Raw genomic sequence first — 25,752 nt, 5'->3', positions numbered from 1 at the left:
TCAATTATTTTTTTACTTTTCATTATTCTACTAAACTGACCTACGTATGCCATGCCTGAATACATATAGGTTGCTACAAAATGTTATATTTAACTTATCTTTTTCAATATAATTTATTTTTACAATGGACAAAGTATTGGTCATACAATTTCTCACATACGTTTGCTACTTTGCATATACATACAGTACCAAGATTTAATGTGATAGAATACATCTGTCTTGAAAACAATATACACGACTATCCCTGTAAGTAGAGTATGCAGGAGTTTGTAGTTTACTAAAATGCCTCAACTCTGTTGATAAATTATACAAACTGAAGTTTAAATATATACCATTGTATACAGCTGTCAAATGCTTACACTGCTGGCAATAAATAAAGAGAAATGAGATTTAAGAAAATCAAATATTTATTAGCATGTCAAATAAGGAAACAATGACAGTGATACCGGCTAAAACAGTAGAAAGAGAAAATGGATGTATCACCAATCTTCCATCCTCTCTACATGCTCAATCACCTGACTAACCAATATTTTACCAACATATTATCACAAACTCTGGTAACACAGGTGAACTTTCCATTTTGTATTTCATCTTCACACCAGTACAGTAGTACCTCCTGTACAGAACTTAGTAGTCATACACATTATCATATTGTTGAAATGAGTTTAGTTTTATTATACACTAGTAAAGTGCAATGGACTACGACTTTTTTTATATAATAACAATTATGAGAAATTATATCAACTTTAATAATAAAGATTTTAAACGAGATGAAAAAAAAGAAAAACTTATTTTACATGTAATCTTAACAATATCAATTATTAATAAATCTAATCAAAAGTTAAAAATTTCACAAACTATGGAATCATTTGATTTTATGGGGATGGAATTTCATGGTTTTGGTCAAAACCCTTATTTTACGGGATCTGAATTTGTTGATTTCAAAATCTGAAGATAAAACGAATAGGTATTTGCTGTTTGTTGGGACTGATGCAATCACAAAACCCACAGAAATTAATCCCCCACAAATATTAATGATTTTTGAGGAATTATACTGTCATATTGTTGCAACCTTAAACTACTTTTGATCCCAAACAAGCTAAGAAGCAAGATACTGCATTTCTACAAAACATCCTAATCCTTAATTCTGACCCAGCTATTTCATACATATAATGTAAACCCCATTCACATACCTATACTGTGCTTGAAAACACAAGCAGCAGTGATAACCTATAGAACATCATTTTGATCATTACAAAACCACTATAATTCAGTAATATTCCACATAACACTGATATATATATCACTAAAAAATGTTGATTTCCTATTACAGATATGATGCTGCATATCATCACAGGATTAGAACCAGTGAACAAGAAATTCCCCCAACAATTGAGGAATTCTCCCCGACAACAGAGAAATTACCCCTTACAACAGACAGAAAATTAGAGACTGGCATCTCTTCCTATATGTACTACAGCAATAATTCAATAAATAACTGGAAAGAAAATCTAAACAAACTGTGCTGAGAACTTCTAACATCTATGTAAAAGTAACAACAACAAAACCAAACAAAATAGCAACCTCTCTTCTACTTTTTTAAAGTCTATATTTAAAATTGATTATTCTAACCAACCTTAATAAGGAAATGGAATATGACAATGATGGTATAGATGAGAAAATCTGTGAATTAAAAACAAGGGCTTAATGAATGACTGTCATAAGCAAGTTAAAAGTAAACTCTCAAAATACATGTATCAGTACATGAACTGTGACTAAGCCTTGTAATGATCTTGTAAAATTTAAAATTTCAAATGACAAAATTTTGCTGAATGATAAACATTATGTCAAAATAGCTAAGTATGTGTCACTCTTGGATAGAATTAACTAAAGGTGTTTAGCACCACCTGTACAAAATAATCTTTGATACAGTATCAGCTTAAATGCCAGGCGTGTGTCCCATTTCATACCATTAATGTTCAATAGACTAATAAAAATTCAATTTTAATTAGGTACCTGAATATTTTGACAATTCAAAAGCTGTAAGAAATATAAATTCCTACACTGTACATCTAAAATTGCAACCCCATGATAATCTAAATTTATATTAAAACCAAAAAAAAGAAGCCTTTTTAAGTCCAACAATATTTGTCCCAATGTGTATACCATAAATCTGTTTCCACAACTACAACTGGCTAAAAACAAACAAACAGAAAATATTCACCATAACAACATTCATTAGGTGTTCACCACAGAACAAATTTAACAAATAATTTTAACATTTTCATACTACAGAAATAATTTCTTCCATACACTGTTTCACTTTTCAGCAATTACAAATACTTTATATCAATATAAAATGAGCCGTGCCATGGGAAAACCAACATAGTGGGTATTCTACCAGCATGGATCCAGACCAGCCTGCGCATCCGCACAGTCTGGTCAGGCTCCATGCTGTTCGCTAACAGTTTCTCCAATTTCAATAGGCTTTAAAAGCGAACAGCATGGAGCCTGACCAGACTGCGCGGATGCGCAGGCTGGTCTGGATCCATGCTGGTCGCATACCCACTATGTTGGTTTTCCCATGGCACGGCTCAAATATTCCCAATCCTCTCTCATGCTATTTGGAAGATAAAATCGCTCCTATCATCTTAATTTCTGTTTACGCTAAGTTTCTAAAGTAGCAGAAAAGAAAATGCAATTTATGGTCTCATATTTCAGTACTGTATAAATTGACAGTGCTGTGTTTTGACCTCAATATTACGGTGGATCTTGAGTGGCTATGTTAGAATTGGTGGAGTGGTATTTTCCAGTGAAGGGAGGTGCTGTTTGAATGAATGTCTTAGTAGGAAATTGAAGCGCATAAATGTTACCTGTCAAACAATGATATTCTGAATATAGTACAAAATATTGCCCTTGCTCAATTGTATCTGCAGATGAACATAATCTCTCTTTAACAATTAAGTTCACTTCAAGAGTAACATATCTTTAATATTACTAATATGTGAGCTGATAACATAGTTTTTATACACATTTGTATTTTATCTATCTCTTGGAGAAAAAAAAAGAGAGGCGGATTTTGACAATATTTCTGATACATCTTCTATCACTGATGTATGCAAACAACATAAGTCAACTTCACCCTCAGTCAAATCAATTGTGATACAACAAAAGCAAACGACATACAGGTAAAGCTGCGGGCAGTATTAAGTCGGGAATATCATACAAATTCAAAATATCAATACAAAAATTAAATAAATAGCTGCGTAAGAACCAATTTAATGAGCACATATCTAATGTAACAACATCCAAGACGCACACAAAACCATCCATTCATGAGTAAAAGTATGTCTATACATGTACCAATATTCTGGAATTAAAGGGAATATTTTAGCACCCAAATATAAAGTATGTGGTGTAAAAATGTCTTGAATATCTCAGACCAAACAAAATCATGTAAATTTTAAAATTTCTCTTTCCTTCCAACAAAACATGTCAACTTATTCTTACACTGGTAGCACTGCCTGTAGAGCAGAGGTGAAAGTTTTATGCATTGCTAATATATCAACATATATTTATACACCAGAAAATAGTTCTTGTCAAAATTATTAAGGAAATTAATAGGCAATTTACTGCAATATTTTAAATTGATTTTCATAATGGGTAATACATATGGTAATCTGAACAATTCTTTACAACAAGCAGTACACTAAATATGGCAGTAAAGAAAATGCTATATAGTTATGAATCCTGGATATCTTGTGTACACAAATTACCAGTATACAGAACATAGTAAAATATATATTTATTTTCCATTAACAAATTACCACTCAGATACATCTCCGATATATTTTGCAACATGTATATCCTGAATTGTCAAAATATGTTCTGTTAACAGTTTGCTGTTGTTGTTTTTTTCAAAATTTATTTTTTTTCCAAGCTCTTATTTTTTGTATACAGATTTTTGGCTATAAAAACTGTCTGAGACAGGGTATCAAGTGAATCAGAAATATATCAGCGAACAGATCAATCAACTGGAATTTTCTGTCTTTGGTTGCCATTAAAAAAATTCAATAACTAGATCTAAATGGCACCATCATGCACTGGCAAACATACAGTAATAATAATAATCTGATAGTTAACCCTTAGCCTGCTAAATTGTTATAATGAACTTGTCCATCTTTCAATTTGGACAGTACCATTAACTGCTAAAAGGGGTGCTTACCAAAAGGATACTATCTGAATGGCGAACAGTGCAGACCATGATCAGACTGCACGGATGTGCAGGCTGATCTTGGTCTGCACTGGTCGCAAAGGCAGAATCACTTGCCGCCAGCAGGCTAAGGGTTAAGCACGGAAATAATGATTACCGGTTCAAGCACTTAAAGGGCTGGCATACTGGGTATGGGACATAACTAAGATAAATTTACGCCAGAATTACGGTAATTTTGTGAGCTTGAAAGAAAACTACTATATAGGTAAAAGCACTGATTTCAATGCTTTACAGAAAATCAAAAACTGATGTCACTTTATACATATGTGATGGTACTTAAAGTCAACTGACATTCTATAATTTGTAGATGTAAATTGGATACAGCAACTTGAGAGTTATTAGTTAATGAAAAACAAACTTAATTAAAATGAGTTCTGTTCTGCCCCAAAAAATGCAAATGCTCAGGCTACAAAAATTATCACATTATTCACAACTGAAGAAAAGCAACAACAAAACATAACAACTATTTTTTACTCCATTTTTTCCCTACCTGCTATTTAAATTGATAACACATCAGGATATAATGCCAATTGTATCATGCCTCAACCACTGTTGCATCTCCCAAATAGCTACAGTATTTAATAACATAGCTGCAGTTTTTTATAACACAGTTACAGTATGTAATAACACTTTTATAAGATAGCTACAGTATTTAATAATATAGCTGCAGTATTTAATACCTTAGCTGCAGTATTTAATAACATAGCTACAGTATTTCATAACACAGCTAAGTATTTAGTAACTTTTATAATATAGCTGCAGTATTTAATAACTTTTATAATATAGCTGAAGTATTTAATAGTACAGCTACAGTATTTAATAATATAGCTGAAGTATTTGATAACATACCTACAGTATTTAATAACACTTTTATAACATACCTACAGTATTTAATAACACTTTTATAACATAGCTGCAGTATTTAATAACATAGCTACAGTCCTTGATAACATAGCTGCAGTGTATGAAAACACAAATATACATGTGGTTCTTAAGAATTTAACAAAACTGAATTCTTTATTGATATTAGTTAGCCACCACGGTCCTAGCAGTGAGAAATGGTACAGAATTCTGATAACAAGACGGTGCCCTAACAACAAAGCAAAGTTTGTAAAGTATGTTTAAAAATTAATTACACTGAAACAACGTCTCAATTCTATGAAACAGAGAACATATCTACAGATACAAATGAACTTTGTGTGATGTTTCATCACTATGTGATAGCAGGTCCTAACTTCTTATAACTGATAATGTCATGAACATTTAAGAACAGACGATTCATTCAAGTATACTATGAAATCTGGTAAAGCACAGCAATGCCCATTTTATGAGATGCAACAATAACTTATATCATAAAACACAAACGAAGACCCCAGATAAAGCAAAACATATCTGTATCACCAGGCTCTGTTTCAAAAAAAGCAATTAGTCTACCAATAGCGGTAAGTCTGTTTCAGAGAAATACCTCAAGAAAAAAGAGCATACTTAAGCATACTAATAAAATGAAGTTTAAGGAAAACAATCTTTGACTAGATAGAGAAGTCTCACTGTCTCAATGTTAGAGGAAATCATAGTAATGCAAAGGCACAACTCAAATACCTCTGTATATGTTACTACTCAATGAATCCCTCTTATATTCTGTGTAAAAATTCTGTCTAACCCATTCTGTGCTTAAACAAGGAGACAAAATTAAGGGAAAACTGATGTCTTTTATAGTTTGTTTTGTAACACCTTGCACAATTCTTCTCACAAAATCATCTTTGTGATATTTCAAAACCTATAAACTATAGTACTTATTACAAATTGTATCACTTATAACAATATTTTCAAATATTAAATACAACTTTTTTTTTTTCAACCACATTTTTAAATATACATGTATAAAGAATTTTATCTCAATTCCTGACTGTCTGATTTTCAATTCTACAAATTTGTCAGTATTAACAAAATCACATACATTTAAAAACTTACATTTCCAGATTATCATGATAAATGTATCTTGTTTTTAACAACACTTTCAAGAGAAACGTAACAATTGTTCAGCAATACTGATTTAAAGTATAAAACTGATGAAATGAAAAACTGGGCATCAGATGTATCCATGAAAACTGATATTTTCATTCCTGAAAATAAACTTGCACAATCTTTGTTCAAAAATCCATTTAAATATACAATTTCTTAATATTTCAAAACCTTCAGGTATAAAATCTTGATATATTCTAGCAATTTTTTCAAAAACTTATTAAGAAGCAAGGTAATGCTGAAAAGAAAAACATTCTTTACTGTTATTTCTTACATATTGTCTGAAGATAACAAACTGTGTGATCCAAAAATAGTGCTAATTATATAAAGAGTTAAAATGTGGATAGCACATACATAGTGCAATAAAGATTTAAAGGTTACACAGTTCTTGAGGTATCTTGGACAAGTATACTCGTCTATTTGACTATTCCGTGAGGCAATATTGTATACAAATCTGCTTAAGACATAGCACCAAACAAGACACTTTATACCAAAACATAAGAAAGATACAAAGCTGATCACCTGGGCAGTATGCAGTTCTGCATGGATGAATTGCTAAGCCAATGAGGGCACGAGAACAGAAATGCTAATAAGCCATTACAAGTTACTCCCTCGAACAAGTGCAAGCACATGAAGCTGTTTCAGTAATCTCCCCCTGAAACATTCTCAAGTTTTATCGTTCTTGTCAATACTAGGATAACTGCTGGGACGGACAAATTTATCACCAGATGCACGTCTCTGAAATATAAAACATTCCAACATATTATCTCCAATTGCAAGATAAGGGAAAAAGGTAAGCTACTATATCCGTAAATTTGACCTTTTAAATGTTTCTCTTTCTCTTAAAATATGAAAGAGAGTGGAAACATAAGGAATATAAACTGATTTTATGTCTCTTATAATTCATTTATTGAATGACCAATAACATTTTAGATACATTTGTTATATATATATAAGTGAGATATTAAAGAAAAAACATCAACGAAATGCCTTTCAAACACACTGGATCCCGGAAGGATACAAGAACATAAAGATAAAATTATAGAGTATGAGAAAAAATATATGTTCAAACAGTGTCAAAAGTTTAATTATAAACCCGAGCGCTTTCGGCTTTTTAAAAAAGCCTTTTTCAAGGGTAGCATAAATCAAAACAACACAGCAACGGCGTAAATACCGCCTGTATAGTTCGATATATAAATAAAAATAGCGTTTTTTTAATATCTGCTAAAATAAAATACTAGTATCTGTGTTTTTAACCTTAGTGGGGAAAATAATGCTATAGCAGGCTAATCTAGTCTCCCTTATTGATGCCAATAGGTTGTAAGGTGTTGAGTGTATTAAATCACTTCAGGCAATCGGACATAGTTTTTAATTAACATCTACCACAACATAGATTTTCTTTTTCCGCTACCTTCTCTGTTGAAAACGGCGTTAAACACAAAACCAATGAACGAAATCCTCAGGAAAAATACAGGGAACCAATCAAAAACGCTCTATTTTTATAAAACCGCTATTTTTATTTATCACTCATTCTGTTGATCGATATGTTCATTGAGCATTTATATATCGAACTATACAGGCGGTATTTACGCCGTTGCTGTGTCGTTTTGATTTATGCTACCCTTGAAAAAGGCTTTTTTAAAAAGCCGAAAGCGCTCGGGTTTATAATTAAACTTTTGACACTGTTTGAACATATATTTTTTCTCATACTCTATATATATATATATATACATACATAATTATTATTATGTGCATTGTGAAAATTGTAACATTTATATTGGATGAGACTTAAATAAACTATAAACTACATAATGAGTACTCTGATAACTGTTCCACATAGTGGTAAAGCTTTAAAGCAAATTGTACACAACCCTACTACTACCATGGAATAAAACAGCAGCACTTCAATGCCTTCCAGGAAAAAACTTGTCACTCTATATGCTTCCAGCTTTTGTTACATCAGCTAAAATGATCTAGTATATTTAAGATAGCATCCTAACCAGAAAAGATCCTATGTTAAGACTGTAGTAAGGGTAGAAAGTGTGATTTGAATAATTCATACAGCCATTGAATCTATGCAATGAAACACAATGTGCAGGATTCCCATAATGCTTTTGTAGATCAATCAATCACAATCACAAAGTCAACTAGAGCATCAATCACAATCACAAAGTCAACTAGAGCTATCATTACAAGTGATAAACACTTATAGACACTGCTTTGAATCAGGGCAAGTAGAATTTTGACCTCTGATCTTCAGGTGCGACCTTGACTTTAAACCTAGTAACTTGGGCTGTGCATCATGCCTGTGGTCTTGATAAAGTTAAAATAAATGCTAGTTTTATAAAAATCCTTCAAGTGGTTTAAAAGATAAAGAGCAGACAAAGTTTGACCTTTAAATCTAACCTACTGACCTGTTGTGAGCTCTGCACATTATCTTGATGAGGCAAATAATTAGTTCTAAATAAAAGTTTAGAAGATATGGAGCAGATAAAAATTTAAGCTCATTAACCTTTGACTCCAAGTGTTACCTTGACCATGGACTTACCACTAACCTTCTAAACAGTTCAGAAGATATGTTGCAGACTAAAAGTTATGGTATTTGACATTTGACCTCCAACTAAGACCTTGGCCTTGGATGCAGTGCTCCGCACATCATCTTGATGAAGAAAATAACTGATGTTAGTTTTAAACAAATCATCCCAGGAGTAAGAAGATGTGGGCAGGAATTATGGATGTAAAAACTGACCAAAGAACATGTATGACTCCAATAATCCCCCCATATACTTTGTACAACTGACTTTCGTTAGTGGCTACACACTGTGCCTGTGCATATTAAGCAGTTAAGAGATATAATAGTCTTCTGGAAAAATATTTACCTGTGGTCCAGAGTGGGCCATGGGCATATGACTACTGGTATGTACCGGGGGTGAAGTACCAAACCCTGGTGGATGAAATGCTGATCTAGATGATGTTGACTCCCCTGTGTTTCTTCTCATGGGACTTGGGGGGCTAAAGATTGGGTGCATACCTCCAGCTGTAACATATTCATATATACAGGTTCCATGCTAAATATAATCTGTCAACTATAAAATATAAAACATTCACTAGGAACTACGCATTCCTGATGAGACTCTGAGGGACATTATTCACACAAAGTCTCAATTTATAAAAGATTGAGCTGGCATCTATAGATTGCATCTGAAGAGAGTAAAAGTTCTTTCATATTCTGTTAAAATGCTTGTTTGTTTTGTTGTATTTTAAGTCATATAAACTGAAACACAATTCAGACTGTATGGCGACTTCCTGTTTCAATAGCATAAGAGGATCCAAGGTGCACTTGTATTGACAAGCATTTGTGTAGAATCAACAACCTTCAGCTAATGGGATAGCTTTCTTGTATCAACAGGGATCATCCTAGGTCGAAATTTTAGGGAGAAGTGACTTCTCCCTCCACAAAATTTAGGGAGAAGTGAAGGAATATAAGAAGTTTTTCGACAGGGCCTGTTTCCCCTCCCACGCTTGACCCGAAAAAAACACCACAACCAAAAATATTTCATTGCAGGATCTGGTAACAGATTTTTTTTTTCTAAGTGAAATATTTCTGGGTTCGAAACGTTTTGGGATGAAAAACTGACAGAAGTACAATTGAACTGCAACAAAATTCATTTTGTTGCTTGTTATTATGTCAAAACTGTTAATATTTCTTCAAGTGCCGATAAGCTGTCTGTGGCCATGTTTGTTTGAAATACTTTTTGACCTCTAATTGGTTCACATTTAAAACCATGTGTTGAAAAAGGCAGGAAAAATCGATACACTGTCTGCATAGAGAAACTAAAAACAACATCCAGTGTCAGTTTCTGATACACGATCCTGCCAAAATGACCAATATAATTGTCAGTTATGTTTATTCACATGTTTTCCTCGATATTATGCATGTCGCAGAATACATAACAAGCTGCTACGTCATTACTGATAAACTACAGTGGGATAGTATTGCTCTGATTGACCGAAGTTTGACAGGCGAGTAGGAGGAGTTAACCATGCATTTGTGTGTACATTAAAGTAACATTTACAACATAACTGTCAAACTAGTTTGGATTCAGGTATAAACATGCAGACTTACACACACCATCCCATAACCAAACAAAACATTCACAAGCCTAAAAAAATTAGGCATTTCTGGAATTTTATTGACCCGGAGGTGAATAAATTATGGCGAGTGGCCACTCAACATGCAAATCTGAGCATCAGGTAACCCCGCATCGCCCGTACTGATGATGCACCTAGATGCAAATACAGATTTAATACATTACACAAGCAACGCGTTTAAAAATTAACATCACACGCAACTAGTTTAGAAGTGCAAGTTCATTCAAATAGCCCAAGTGAATCCTATTTTAGAAAGTTCCAAGTAAGAACCACGCCGCCACCAGAACTGAAAACAGAAGGCAGATGTATTTTTTCACAATATAACAATTATAAAAAAGTGAAATTTGTTTAACATGACATTGGTCGTTCCACTTGAAGCACAAACATCAAACTCTGCAATTTTGGATTACCATGAAATGTGAGATAATAATCATAAATGTACAATCTATATTAATATAAATCTGTAATGCTGTTTATCAATTTTAAATTCTAAAGTGACTACACAAAATGCCTTAACATCATGCACACAAAGAGAATACTATAGCTTTAAGATTTGTGACATCACGTCAATGTGATATTTAGCGCCATGTACGCATTGAGAAATAGTGCTTTCAAATTTGATCAAATATTTTTAATACTTAAAAACATGTTTAAAATGAAATGTCACATAGCATAACTGTCTTGATTAATATAAACACACACGGACATTGTTATTAGCTGTGTAGAATAATTCGAAATCATTTGCACCTTAATGGAACTTCTCCACAACACGTATTACCATTTCCGGTCCTGGTGTGTATAAACAATGGAGCGTGACAACCTACCATTAGGCACCATACATGCGCAAAGGAACAGTTCTATCATATTTGATCAAAATTTGATAATAAAAGACATATTAGAATCAAAATAATTTATAGCAAAACCTTGTCTGAACACTATTTATACACTATGGCTGTTATACGTCATACGAAATAATTGCACTCAGGCTGCGCTCTCATGAAATTATTACGCCCAACATATAACTGCCCATCATGTATAAATTGCATTAAAACACAGTTTGCTATAAATTTTTTATTTCTTAACTCAAATAAGAAATGATCCGAAGATAACATATTAGTACTGTAATACTGCTTAATAAGTAGCTGACCTGGAGATAATGGTCTGGATGAATTGGGTGATACATAGGGTATGGGACTGGATACTGTGCGAGGACGAATGTGTCCGCTACCACCGGTACTAGAATGTCCGTGACCAGAGGATCCACTTCCTCCACTGATATCATGCTGCTTCGTCATCTCATTGAAATGTCTACAGAAATATAGTAAATTATAAATGACAAGTTCAGAAAATTCCTTATTACTTTTAAAGGTATACTATACTGAAATATAATTTTTGAAAATATAAACAATTACTACAAATAGTTCATGGAAACATAAAATTTTATGTGTACTATGCATAAGATTTAAAATAGTACATTCTTAATACATGTATTAAGGAAGGACGAACCAACGGATGCACGAATGGACGGACGGACAGGACAATCACTATACGCCTCCCGCATCAGTAGATGCCGGGGGCATAAAAATAACAGTTAGTGTTTTTAAAAATGGAATTCTTAATAATACACTTGTATATTATATCAAAAACTTCTAAGTGTTACACATTAATGATAAACATTTGGATTATTTGTTACACCAGCCAAGGTCAAAGGCAACTAAACAAGAAAGAAGCATTAAATCGCCTCACCCCTTTTCATTTAATACCATATCAAATGGTTAAAATACATATTTCTGCTGCTGAAATTGAGTAATGGATAATTCAATGTTTAAGACATACATGTATATAAATCAAGACTTGTGCATTAGCTACAATAGTTCTTGCTGGGCTTTTAGTTAACCCTTAGCTTGCTGGCGGCAAGTGATTCCACCTTTGCGACCAGTGCAGACCAAGATCAGCCTGCACAGCCGTGCAGTCTGATCATGGTCTGCACTGTTTGCCATTCAGTCAGTATCTTTTTGGTAAGCACCCCTTTTAACAGTTAATGGTACTGTCCAAATTGAAAGATGGACAAGTTCATTATAGAAATTTAGCATGGTAAGCAGGGCTCGACACTAACCTGGTCCAGCTGGTCGAGAGACCAGTGCTTTTCAGGGAGTATCCATAATGTCGGATCTGTGTGGACCGATGACCTCCGAATACAAACAAGTCATTTTAAAATGAAATTATAACATTGATTTACACGGACTAGCAGTTTAATAAATTAGACATTGGTTCCCCCCCTGTATTTTTTCTTGTAAATTAGGAATGTCCATAAACGCAGGTACATAAAACGGAACGGAATCACTGTCAACTTATATAACTGCTTGAACTATTCATATACACGAACTAATTACAGGTATCAGTACACAGTATTCCACTCGGCAGACCGAGGTTTCCACGATTTGTGACCCCCGAAAATCGAAATCTCGTATCTGACAGCACATGAAAATGCCCCATGCGTTGACGTGACCCAGGAAATATTCTTTCATGGTTTCGAGTTTCGAAGTTCTCCTCAGTTGTGCAATCACAATATTGCCAGGAATTTTAAATTTGTTTGCGATATGTCGTTGAGTAATGGCAGTAGGCGAAGCATCTATAATTAAATGTAATACAGCACATTAATGTAATTTACTACACGGACACGAAAAACACTTTCTCTTTCGCGTTGATTATGACAATAAATGCCGCATAAGCAATAGTGTTACATTGACAAAAGTTAAAAGTTAATTGTATAACAAAGCAGCAATTAATTGAGTTTGTAATAATGTAGTTTAATAGACGGTATACACGCTTATGCGTAGATTGTCATGTCATTGCCGATTATTATCTGACATCAACCGAAATCATTATTCATTTATTTATGTGCTTGACAGTTTTTCAAAAGCCGATACGGTACGATCATATAGCTTGTTAGTTAATTATATCTTACATAACGAACTTTGTTGTGGCATAAAACAAAAAAAATCTTATAAGCGAAACTTCATAAGATATTCATGGTATTATGAAAAAAATAAGAAATTATAGCATGTATTTACAGTCTAATGTACTATTCGTTTCCAATTGTATTCACCCGTTTTCACGGCGTGAAATTTTCGGACATTATTTATAACGAGATTTTCTAGTGCAATCTTAATGAAAAGTCAATAAAAAGTTTGCATTTAAGAAAAAATGACAACTGTTGCAAAAAAAGCTCTTATTTTGAAGCTAAACCCCACCCACTTAAAATATGAATTGCTGAAAAAATCTTCTTTATTGACATCTTTATTTTAAATTTGATTTTCAAAATTATTTGATAATTAAATGGCAGATGTTTATCAAAATAATAATATAACAAGAGCACCGCCTTGCGGGTGCTGACGCTCATCTGATTTTTTTTGTGTAATAGAAATATTGTCCTACCCATGATCTTCTAAGTCTAAAAAGGGCCATCATTCTTGCAAAAAGCAGGTTAGAGTTATGTTTCTTGATGTTCAGTGTCCACTTATGATGGTGAAAAACTGTTGCAAGTTTTAAAGCAATAGCTTTGATAGTTTATGAGAAAAGTTGACTTAAACATAATACTCAACCAAGAAAATTATTTTCTAAGTCCAAAAAGGGCAATAATTATTGCAAAAAGCAGGATGGAGTTATGTTGCTTGCTGTACAGGGTCAGCTTATGATGGTCAACAAGTGTTGCAAGTTTCAAAGCAATAGCTTTGATAGTTTAAGAGAAAAAGTTGACCTAAACATAAAACTTAACCAAGAAATCTGATATTTTCTAAGTCCAAAAGGGGCCATAAATCTTGCAAAAAGCAGGATGGAGTTATGTTTCTTGCTGTACAGGGTCAACTTATGATGGTGAACAAGTGTTGCAAGTTTTAAAGCAATAGCTTTGATAGTTTAGGATAAAAGCTGACCTAAACATAAAACTTAACCAAGAAAACTGATTTTCTAAGTCCAAAAGGGGCAATAAATCTTGCAAAAAGCAAGATGGAGTTATGTTTCTTGATGTACAGGGTCTGCTTATGATGGTGAACAAGTATTCCAAGTTTCAAAGCAATAGCTTTGATAGTTTAGGATAAAAGTTGACCTAAACATAAAACTTAACCAAGAAATCTGATATTTTCTAAGTACAAAAGGGGCCATAAATCTTGCAAATAGCAAGATGGAGTTATGTTTCTTGCTATACAGGGTCAGCTTATGATGGTGAACAAGTATTCCAAGTTTCAAGCAATAGCTTTGATAGTTTAGGAGAAAAGGTGACCTAAACATAAAACTTAACCAGCCGACGCAGACGCCGACAACCGCTCAAGTGATGACAATAACTCATCATTTTTTTTCAAAAAATCAGATGAGCTAAAAATCACATGTTTTGCAGTGTTTGTAAAAAGTACTCCATGGAAGAAGAGGGGGTCTCATATGTTACTGGTTCCGTCAACTTAAAAAAAAACAACATCCATCTTGGTAGGACCACCTGAAATTCTGTCGGACCATCAGTTTGCAAAAGCTGCTGGTCCTTCGGACCACCACTATAAAAAAGTTAGTGTCTAGCCCTGGGTAAGGGTTAAACAGACAAAATTCAGACCATTAGCAACTTTCCAGCTTTATGGTGAAGGAAGACGCAGTGACTCATCACGCATTATTTCAGTAATGGTAGGCATGTGTGTAGAACCACTGACCTTCCACAAACCAGCTGGACAATTTTCTAACATGACAGCAGGAGCAGGATTTAAACCCATGGCACTAAGGGGCAAGTGACTTGAAGTCATTGAACTTAACCACTGGGCCACAGAGACCCCAACATGACTTGTACATTAATAAGGACAGTTTCATCAATAAAAGCAGGTACATCAATAAGATTAAGGCATTCATGTCAAGTAAAATAACATGTAAAAGAACTACCTTTCATCATCCATTTCCAAGCTAGATTCACTCTCAGACAGGTGACGACACAGACTTTCCCGCCGTTCCATCTCCATTTGTAGTTTACGTTGTAGTCGAAGGTTTTCTTCACGAATGTGACGCTCCTCTTGAGCATAATGCGCCATTTTCTCCTCATCTGTACAGAGCAATGCAAAATACAATTAGAAAACTAAAATGACCAAAAAATCTTTCATGAGTATTCAGTTTTCAGCAATCTCCTTTAAGTATTGATTACGTAGAGTATTGCCAATATGTTTTTTGTTTGTTTTTGGTTTGTTTCTGTTGAGTTTTTAAATCACACTTAGAGCTGAAGTCATCTGTTACCACTTTAAAGTGTGAAAATAACAGGCACTTTGGAAGTTTATTTATACATAATGTGAACAGTCAAAAAAAACTTTTCTTAATTTGCTTGGGTACTGACAAACATCCAGCATAAGGGCATGAGGTGTCAACATTAAAATGTAGAGAAAATTAAAATGTGTATCGCAAATATTAGAAGAAATATTAGACTTTGAAGTTACAATGTAATAATGTAAGTTTAAAGACAAGGTATCTGAGCCCACCGGCTTAACTCGACAGAAAGTAGATCTACAGATCATGGGGTCGCGAGTTCGATCCCCAGGTGAGGTGTATGTTCTCTGTGACAATTTGATATACCCGGTAAGACATTTCATCCTCCACCTCTGATTTATGTGGAAAAATTTGCAGTTTCTTGCAAAGAATTGGTCTGTACGGTACAGAATCCAAGAATACTTGTTAGGTTAACTGCAGGTCTTTACATAACTGAAATACTGTTGAAAACTGCACTAAACACAAAACAAACAATCTGATAACTCACTTCATCATGATTTCCTGGTAAATGAAATATTTATTTCTTTAAATATGAAAAGATATGCAAGTATAATTACGTTCTATCTGTGCTGATCTCAGCTGTCTCCTAAGTCTGGTAACTTCACCTCGGAGACCCTCTATGTGTGTGGAAAGATTTTCTGCGGTATCTCCATTATTTATATCACGAGGGGATGGTGGCTCTGTTACTGGCTGCTCAAGCTTCTCTTGCAACAACCTAGCATAAAAAATTGATGTGATATCAATCTGAAACAAACAATTTCTATTCACAATTTCATTTTTATAGTCTAAATAAAATGATTTAAAACTCTCAACATAATGAAGATCACTAGCTGGTATAACTTTTTTTTTCAAAAATTTTTTGCCTGAAAAGCTGGTAGCATATAAACATCTTTAATACCTTTTTTCTGCCTCAAGTTTGTCCATTCGTTTCCACAGTCTGTTCACCAATGATTCTTGTTCTTGTTCTAAAGCATTCTCCAGCTCTATCTTTTCTCGTCTCAACTACAAAATATTGTCAGTTTCAATTACTTTCTATGTATAAAGTTTCATTAAAATATCTAAATATCCAGCTCCATAGTCAATACAGTCGGTCTATCTACTTCCCAGAATATCAAACTAACTTGGAATAGTTTCATTTCATTCCTACAGTATCAGAAGCTATCTTGAGTACTGTCTGTTTCATTAACTTTCTCTATAATGACTAAAGTTACCCAGTCAGAGAACTAGAATATAAGGTTCTACCACTGGTTGTAGGTGCAGATGGGAATATCCAGCTCAAGTATAACTTTTTAGGCAGGCAAATTGCTCTGCCGAATTAGCACATAGAGATTTTCCTGTCAGAGCATAAATATTCCCATCCACACCTAACCAAAGACTGAACCTTTTTCTTGAATGACAAACTAAATAAGTAATAATTTTCTCTTGAATGACATTCAACAAATAATAGTAAAATAAAGACAAATTACTTTATATACAGAACTATTTTCTTACAGTATGTATTTAAACAAAGCGTGTGAAATTAATGTCAGTAAACTGTAAAGATATGATGATGCTTTAAAAGTCATGACAAAATTGAGTTCAAGTTTTGTTTAATCATCTGCAGGAAAGTGTTACTAATTTTTTGTATAATAATGTTTTATGAACCAAGCTATAAACTTGTACTTCTACATTACTAAGACGAGCTAAAAATCTCTTTAATTTTTTCTATTTTACGTAAAAATACCCTTATATAAATTACTGCATTTAGATATTACATAAATGTTGAAATTTTCCAACACTGCTGAAAATACTATAAACTCCTGTTTAGTTTTCAAGAATATCATTTTGAGAATATCTATTAAACTACACTTTCAAAGACAGTAAATCTTTTGTAAATCCTGGAATATCTAAATACTAAATATATGAAAGGAACCTCCAACAAAGTCAATTCCTATTTTCATTTCCTAAACATCTCAAGTTACCCAGAACTCCATCAGTTTTATGTGATTCCAACCCAGAGAACAATCCCTTGTCTTAAATTCCTGAAATTCTGAATTCTAAAATTATCCCCCAAAGAAATCAGTTTTTTTTCAATAAGAATAGTACAAGTTACTCTGAATAATGTCAGATTCATTTAATTGCACAACAGGTGATTTCTGACTAGTTTCACTAATTAGTGTCATATCTGTATTATTTGTTACATTTTTTCTTCTTCAATTTTTCTATCTGCATATTAACAGAGATGTTTCAACTCTGAAATTCTTCTTGTTCCATTCAGTAATCAAATATACCTGCCTTAAAGAAACATCCTTTTAACTATTAATAATTTGAAGTCCAAAATATAAACTATTCAAACATGACATGATGTATTTGTACATATTTAGATGTACAACATTCCCTGAGAAAGCATAACGAGCACTGCATGAATCACCAAGTTGTTTCTGATCATGTATACTTGTCAATAACAAATGCTGACAACAACATTGTATATATTATAACAAATACTACAAGTTTCTACAATACAGTGTCAAGAACACTTAAAACAAATCTTATTGTTTATCAGCCAGAAGTTTGTAGAAATATTAGACAAGTAAATGGGTCAATATCATTTTAATAACAAACTTCACAAACCTTGCAACCCACTATTCATAATTCTGGTTACTTCTTTACAACAATCTTTATCCTAGAATGTATCTTTTTTTCACCTGTGTCCGACTGTTTTGATGATACATGAAGTCAATCTAAGCTTCAGCTTCTAATTGTTTTTATTCTAATATTTATCTCACCTGTTCAAGTATGGTTTGTTTGGAGACTGTATCCCTCTCCAGTTTTTCTATCTTCCTCATCAATTTGTTCACTTGGTACTCTTGTTCTTTCTCCAAAGTCTCCTCTAACTCAACCTTCTCTTGCCGCAACTGAAATTATTTTCAAATTAAAATTTGAGCCGTGCCATGGGAAAACCAACATAGTGGCTTTGCGACCAGCATGGATCCAGACCAGCCTGCGCATCTGCGCAGTCTGGTCAGGATCCATGCTGTTCGCTAACAGTTTCTCCAATTTCAATAGGCTTTAAAAGCGAACAGCATGGAGCCTGACCAGACTGCGCGGATGCGCAGGCTGGTCTGGATCCATGCTGGTCGCACACCCACTATGTTGGTTTTCCCATGGCACGGCTCAAATTTACTTTCTCCCAGATGTACATAACATGAGTCATCACAAGAGATAGCATATTTGACTAATTTGATGCCGGATAGTGAAATAGGGCACATCTGAGGAAATTGGGGCTTTCATTGGACTGTTTAATGACTTCAGTGTGGATGAAAATATTGGACTAGTCAGCCTTTCAATTCAGTTCTTTTGTTTTTCCAAAACATAACCTTCTACCACAGTGCTAGGTTTATACGAGGAATTGGACTTTAAGAGTGATTCACTACCGTGTGATCCACCTAATCAGTAACAGATTTTTTCATAAACTGCGGTTTAATTTTGCAAGATCCAGATTTTTAATTTTTCTCTGTGGGTGGTAGTGGAATCTTTTTTAATTTTTCTTTGAAAAAATTCCTTTAACAATGTCAATATCATAGCCAAAAATAAAAATCTGGCAAAATCACAAAAGTTTTCTAGATTTTGTTTTGCATGGAAATGTTGCAGTTATACTAAAATTACCTGAAAGCTCTATTATAAAATTCTACTCACAAATAGTGAAAATAAGTTTTTAAAAATAATAAATGCTGTTGTTAACAAGAGTGCCAGACAGTCACAAAATATGCCCATCTAAATATTCAGTTACTTATCATAAAGGTAATAATATTGATGTTGCATGCCTTGTTAACCCCCAAAAAGAGTAAGAAGGAATCAAGGTATTTGTGAGGTACCATGTGGGATGAAATTGACAATCGGATCAAAACTGTTTAAAAGTGACAAGACTTATTTCGCAGATTTCGTGTAATTCAAGGGTCATAATCCAAGAGTGCCTGGAGCGATTTGGGTGGTTATCGAACTTGGCCGAGATATTATGCCCACAAACAATGTCAGCAAGTTTGGTGAAGATTGGATGAAAACTGTTCGGCTAAGAGAGTGGACATGCTTTTGGACACCTACCGCCGCCTGCCCGCCACTGGTGTTCATATAATATGCCCCGTTCTTTCAGAGACGGGCATATAAAAATGGCTGAAATCTACAATGAAACAAGAGGACCATGATGGTCCTGAATCGCTCACCTCTTCCCACATGACCCAGTTTTGAGTAGGACGTCGTTTTTTCTATTATTTGACATAGTGACCTAGTTTTTGAGCTCATGTGACCCTGTTTTGAACTTGACCTAGATATTATCAAGATAAAAATTCTCACCAATTTTCATGAAGATCCATTGAAAAATATGGTCTCAAGAGAGGTCACAAGGTTTTTCTATTATTTGACCTATTGACCTAGTTTTCGAAGGTACGTGACCCTGTTTTGAACTTTATCTAGATATCATCAAGGTGAAAATTCAGATCAATTTTCATGAAGATCTATTGAAAAATATGGCCTCTAGAGAGGTCAAAAATATTTTAATAATTTTAGACCTACTGACCTAGTTTTTGACCGCAGTTGACCCAGTTTCAAATCTGACCTAGATATCATCAAGATGAACATTCAGACCAACTTTCATACAGATCCCATGAAAAGTATGGCGTCTAGAGAGGTCACAAGGTCTTTTATTATTTGACCTACTGACCTAGTTTTGTAAGGCACGTGACCCAGTTTCAAACTTGACCTAGATATCATCAAGGTGAACATTCTGACCAATTTGTATGGCCTCTAGAGAGGTGACAACGTTTTTCTATTTTTAGACCTACTGACCTAGTTTTTGACCACACATGACCCTGTTTCGAAACTGACCTAGATATCAAGATAAACATTCAGACCAATTTTCATACAGATCCCATGAAAAATATGACCTTTAGAGAGGTCACAAGGTTTTTCTATTATTTGACCTACTGACCTAGTTTTTGGCGGCACGTGACCCACTTTCGAACTTGACCTAGAGATCATCAAGATGAACATTCAGACCAACTTTCATACAGATCCCATGAAAATTATGGCCTCTAGAGAGGTCACAAGGTTTTTCTATTATTTGACCTACTGACCTAGTTTTTGAAGGCACGTGACCCGTTTTCGAACTTGACCTAGATATCATCAAGGTGAACATTCTGACTAATTTTCATGAAGATCTCATGAAATATATGGCCTCTAGAGAGGTCATAAGGTTTTTCTATTTTTAGAACTACTGACCTAGTTTTTGACCGCACTTGACCCAGTTTTGACCTTGACCTAGATATCATCAAGATGAACATTCAGACCAATTTTCATACAGATCCCATGAAAAATATGGCCTTTAGAGAGGTCACAAGGTTTTTCTATTATTTGACCTACTGACCTAGTTTTAGATGGCACGTAACCCAGTTTCAAACTTGACCTAGATATCATCAAGGTGAATGTTCTGACCAATTTTCATGAAGATCTTGTGAAATGTATGGCCTCTAGAGAGGTCACAAGGTTTTTCTATTTTTAGACCTACTGACCTAGTTCTTGATGGCACGTGACCCAGTTTCGAACTTGACCTAGATATCATCAAGATGAACATTCTGACCAATTTTCATGAAGATCTTGTGAAATATATGGCCTCTAGAGAGGTCACAAGGTTTTTCTATTTTTAGACCTACTGACCTAGTTTTTGAAGGCACGTGACCCAGTTTCGAACTTGACCTAGATATCAACAAGATGAACATTCTGACCAACTTTCATAAAGATTCCATGAAAAATGTGACCTCTAGAGTGGTCACAAGCAAAAGTTTACGGACGGACGATGGACACCGCGCGATCACAAAAGCTCACCTTGTCACTTTGTGACAGGTGAGCTAAAAACAACCAAATTGTTTTTTGACAATAAATTCAGAACTAATCAGGATATTTTGAAAATTCTAAAAGTTCCTTTTACAACCCTCAAAGTTCATATCAATGGTATTGTTTATCATTAAAGATAAATCAGGAAAAAACCTTGATACGAACAAGTTGGATCAAACAGTAGAATTCTTCTGCGTAACTGAACTGACATAATTTTTACAAACTACGGAACGTTTATACTGATAATACCTGCGTTAGTTTTCTTGAGAGATCATTTGTAAGGAATTCTTCTTCTTGTTCATAATTCATGGCCAGTGATTCTTTCTCCTTCTTAAGTAGCTGGATTTTCTTCAGTAATGTGTTACTTATAAACTCCTCCTCCTGCTCTGCCCTTGCTTGCTGTAAATATAAAAATAGCATAGACTGAAATCAAGTCAAAGAAAACCCAGAAAGATCTTCCAGTTTAAATGCCAAGAAATGCTATATTTTTCATCTATTTCTGTCTTTTCACCACCTACTTTTTCTACATATTTTCATTAATGTGCAAAAAATGATGTTTCAGATTGGGCTCTGTACAAGCTTAAAACGTAAGTGTGATAGTACAATTTTAGTCAAGCGAGGATTTTATATTCACGTTTTATGTAAGTAAACTTGAAGACACCTATCCTGGGCAAAACCCAGGTTCTCAGTGCGGATCTTTTTTTGCTACCAGACCAATTAATTGAAATTTTTTCAAAACTGTGTGAATTCTAATTTCATATATTCAATAGAAAGCCACGGACAAGATGCTGCTGGTTATCTAATAATGTCAAGTATCAAATGTTAACAGGAGCAAGGCTGGAACTATTTTTTGTCTTTACATCTGATAACAATTGAAAAACTTCTAAACAGTAGAATCTTCTTGTTTTTGTTTTAGCAGAGGACATTACGCCGTTTTGATATTAATTTATCTTTGTAGCTTATTATTTCATCAAGTTCATTTTGCCGTCTACAGTCACCAAGCAGGTACCGCAGAGATTAATACCCAGGTACCGGGACAAGAAGGGATGCCATGAGAGTGGGAGTAGAAGGTTTATGGGGGATGATAAGCAACAACATGTAATAAAAGTTTTTCATTTTTAGGTTAAATGTTGTGTGGGGGTGTAAAGAGGGAGGTAGTTTGGAAGAGCTGAGGTGAGACAGAAGGGATGGTTGTGTATTGGGATATGAACAAGCAATATGTAGTTACATAAGAAACTGATACATGTAAAAGAAGAGTGACAAAAATATATTTTAATGACTCAGATTGGGAAGTTATCCCAAGTGACCTTGATATTTGGAATCCCTTCACCAAAAGCTGTCTTCTCTCTCACTAAGACCAGTCACTGGTTTAGACTTTAATGATAATGAATAGAGCTAAGAAGATACAGTGAAAACAAGAACCATAAAACTATTGCAACACTATTAATATCTACTTCAGTGACCTTGAAAATTGGGAAACTTGACCCTGAACCAAAAGATGTCTGCTCTAACCAAGACCAATTCTTATGAGAGGTTTGATAATAATAGGTTAGTAGTTAAGAAGGTATAATGAATTTGAGAAGCATACCATTCAACTTTTAAACAAAAATTTGTAACAGAATTACCAACGTCCCCCACCTAAGGACATTTTTCACAAAACATACTGCATGCCAATACAGCATCTTGGCATGAACAAAAAAATAACAAGAGTGCCAGAATGTCACAATACACGCCCGTCATGTAGATGTTACAGTAAAACATATTCTGTATAAGTTTGGTAGACAGTAAGCCAAAACAGTGACATATTAAATTCTAACAACCAGGTTAAAAAGTTTCAAGAATAAGCTATTCATAATAGCAACAAAGGGAAGTAAGTTTTGTTTTTCTAAGACCACAAAAAAACAACTCCTTACCAGTAAGAGATACCTTAAAATACACAAAAAATTTGAAAGTAACATCTATGTTGTACCACAGAAAAGTGGTCTTGATTTTTTCCTATGGTCAATTATAAAAAAATTACAATCTAAGTTATTCATAGTCACAACAAAGGGAAGTAAATCTTGAAAAAAAGTTAAAACAAAATTCAAAGTCTACACAATAAGCCTAACCAGATAGCGATAGGCTAAAATACACCTAAAAATTGGACGTAACATGCATGTTGTACTACAGAAAAGTGGTCTTGATTTTTCTCTAAGGCCAGTAACAAAAAAGTTACAATATAAGCTATTTATAGTAACAACAAAGGGAAGTAACTCTAAATAAGGGACCTGGTTCTTGCACATGACACTCTGTCTCATGATTGTGAACAATTGTGCTAAGTTACATCAAAATCCCTCTATGCATGAAGAAGAAATGCTCCGGAAAAAGTCATTCTTGTATCTGACCTTTGACCTCTAAGTGTGACCTTGACCTTGGAGCTAGGGGTTTGGATCTTGTGCTTGACACGTCCTCTCATTATGTGGAACATTTGTACCAAGTAATTTCAAAATCCCTTGATGTATGGCAGAGTTCTGAACTGGACACGAAAAAGACCCATTAACCTTTGACCTCTGTGACCTTCACTTTGGAGCTAGGGGTCTGGGTCTTGCGCACGACATGTCGTCTTATTATGGTGAACATTTATGCCAAGTTATAAAGTTAAAGTTAAAATCCCTTCATGGAGTTATGGACTGGACACGAAGTGTGATGGACTGAAGGATGGATGCAGCCTATTTCTATGTCCCCCTTTTTTCTTCGAAAAAGGTGAGGCACAATAAAAACAATGCGAAGTTGACAACAGCCCTCCAGATTTTCCTCATCCACATGATGTTGATTATTTTAAGTTTTCGCATGACGGCCGTGCCGATTTTTTTCTTATGTGCATGATGACTGTGTCTGGAATGTCATGTCAATTATTTTTGATTTATTTGCAATTGATGAATTATTGAATAAATTTTACTAATAGAATAATGGTGTTTGTTGCGGTATTGCTTTAATATCTAATTAAAGTCTATTGATTCAATATCTTAAACAATGAACATGATGCTTTAATAGCTAGTTCTTTTTAAACTAAGATATACCTTACGCCAAAAATAGAAACGCTACTGAATCACCCCTCGTGTGGATATGAATACTATTCATCATGACTATATGTCATTTACAATCTGTACTCTTAAACAATCCTAGCATCAGATTGTAGAAGTTTGGATTCCTGACATTTCCTTCAAAATTTGGTAACTCTTGAAATTTTTACGAAAGGCAAACTTGTACCTCCATTTGCAGGTGTAGTTACAGACCTGACTAAGACAGTACAGATCAGTAGTCTAACACTCTACCATGCTCAACTATGCATTTGTGATGCAGCTGAACCGTCTTGCAAAAAGGTTAATGTTATTTTTTTTTGTTTTATTCAATTAATTTAAATTTTAAAGGTCCGATTCAATTGTAATCATATTTGTATAAATAAAATCTATAATAACTCAATAAATGGTATGGTCAAAATTAATGGTCATGGTATATGTCAATAAAACTAAATATAGAAATGACCAGACAATAAATATGTAAAATATTGCTCAACACCTCGTGGTGACTCATGCATGCAAACACGTGTGGTCGTCCTTTTGTTTACACAGAAACTTTGACAAAATAAGAACAAATACATTCGATATAAACTAGTGACAGTTTGATTAAACTTTAGAGAAACTTATTTCATAAAATATTCCTTGTAGAAATTGAACATAGCGTGAACATATCTACTGAAACAGTATTAAAATGAGTCTTACGATGTTCACGCTCGCCCTTTTCAATTCTTGTTTCTCCTCTGCGAGTTGCTTGCATTTTAGCTTGTATGTTTCAAGTTCCACTTTTAACACTCTATTTTCCTGCTGCAAAGATTCTATTCGCTTTTTCAACTGCTCAATCTGGTAGTTGGCCGAAGTTTTAGGTAAAATACTGCCATCAAGAGAACTGGTATCGCTCTCCAACTCGCTCGCGCTGTCCGCCATTGTTTACACAAATTGACTGACTTTGTTATGCTGAAGTATTCGTATTAAAAGATGTTTTGATTTTTAGTATATCAAATAATAAAACGAAATAATATCATAAATTATATCCAAGAAATATTATGTCTACAAAATAATTATAAAGTAAAACATTATAACTGAACGAAA

At 34.0% G+C, this 25,752-nt stretch overlaps 1 protein-coding gene across 1 annotated transcript; it reads right to left on the bottom strand.

Annotated features, from left to right (window-relative positions):
• Positions 1–389: 389 nt before the first annotated feature.
• LOC123564447 (coiled-coil domain-containing protein 6-like) lies at positions 390–25,735 on the bottom strand. Its single transcript, XM_045358053.2, has 9 exons — positions 25,366–25,735; positions 21,854–22,003; positions 18,505–18,633; positions 16,638–16,741; positions 16,297–16,454; positions 15,368–15,524; positions 11,595–11,755; positions 9,175–9,332; positions 390–7,033 (listed from the first exon to the last, which is right to left on the bottom strand). The coding sequence occupies exons 1-9, from the start codon at positions 25,585–25,587 to the stop codon at positions 6,962–6,964; spliced, it is 1,311 nt and encodes a 436-aa protein (XP_045213988.1). The 5' UTR covers positions 25,588–25,735; the 3' UTR covers positions 390–6,961.
• Positions 25,736–25,752: the final 17 nt, after the last annotated feature.

The sequence above is a fragment of the Mercenaria mercenaria genome, chromosome 2 (assembly GCF_021730395.1).
Source record: "Mercenaria mercenaria strain notata chromosome 2, MADL_Memer_1, whole genome shotgun sequence".
Classification (NCBI taxonomy): domain Eukaryota; kingdom Metazoa; phylum Mollusca; class Bivalvia; order Venerida; family Veneridae; genus Mercenaria; species Mercenaria mercenaria.
This window is presented reverse-complemented; position numbering and strand designations above follow the sequence as displayed.

Excerpts from the sequence above, each read along its gene's own strand:
- LOC123564447 (XM_045358053.2), bottom strand. The coding sequence starts at position 25,587 with ATGGCGGACAGCGCGAGCGAGTTGGAGAGCGATACCAGTTCTCTTGAT. Across the intron at positions 18,634-21,853 it reads TCTCAAGAAAACTAACGCAG|TTGCGGCAAGAGAAGGTTGA; the intron begins GTATTATCAGTA and ends AAATAATTTCAG. Across the intron at positions 16,455-16,637 it reads AAACTTGAGGCAGAAAAAAG|GTTGTTGCAAGAGAAGCTTG; the intron begins GTATTAAAGATG and ends TTTTTATGCTAG.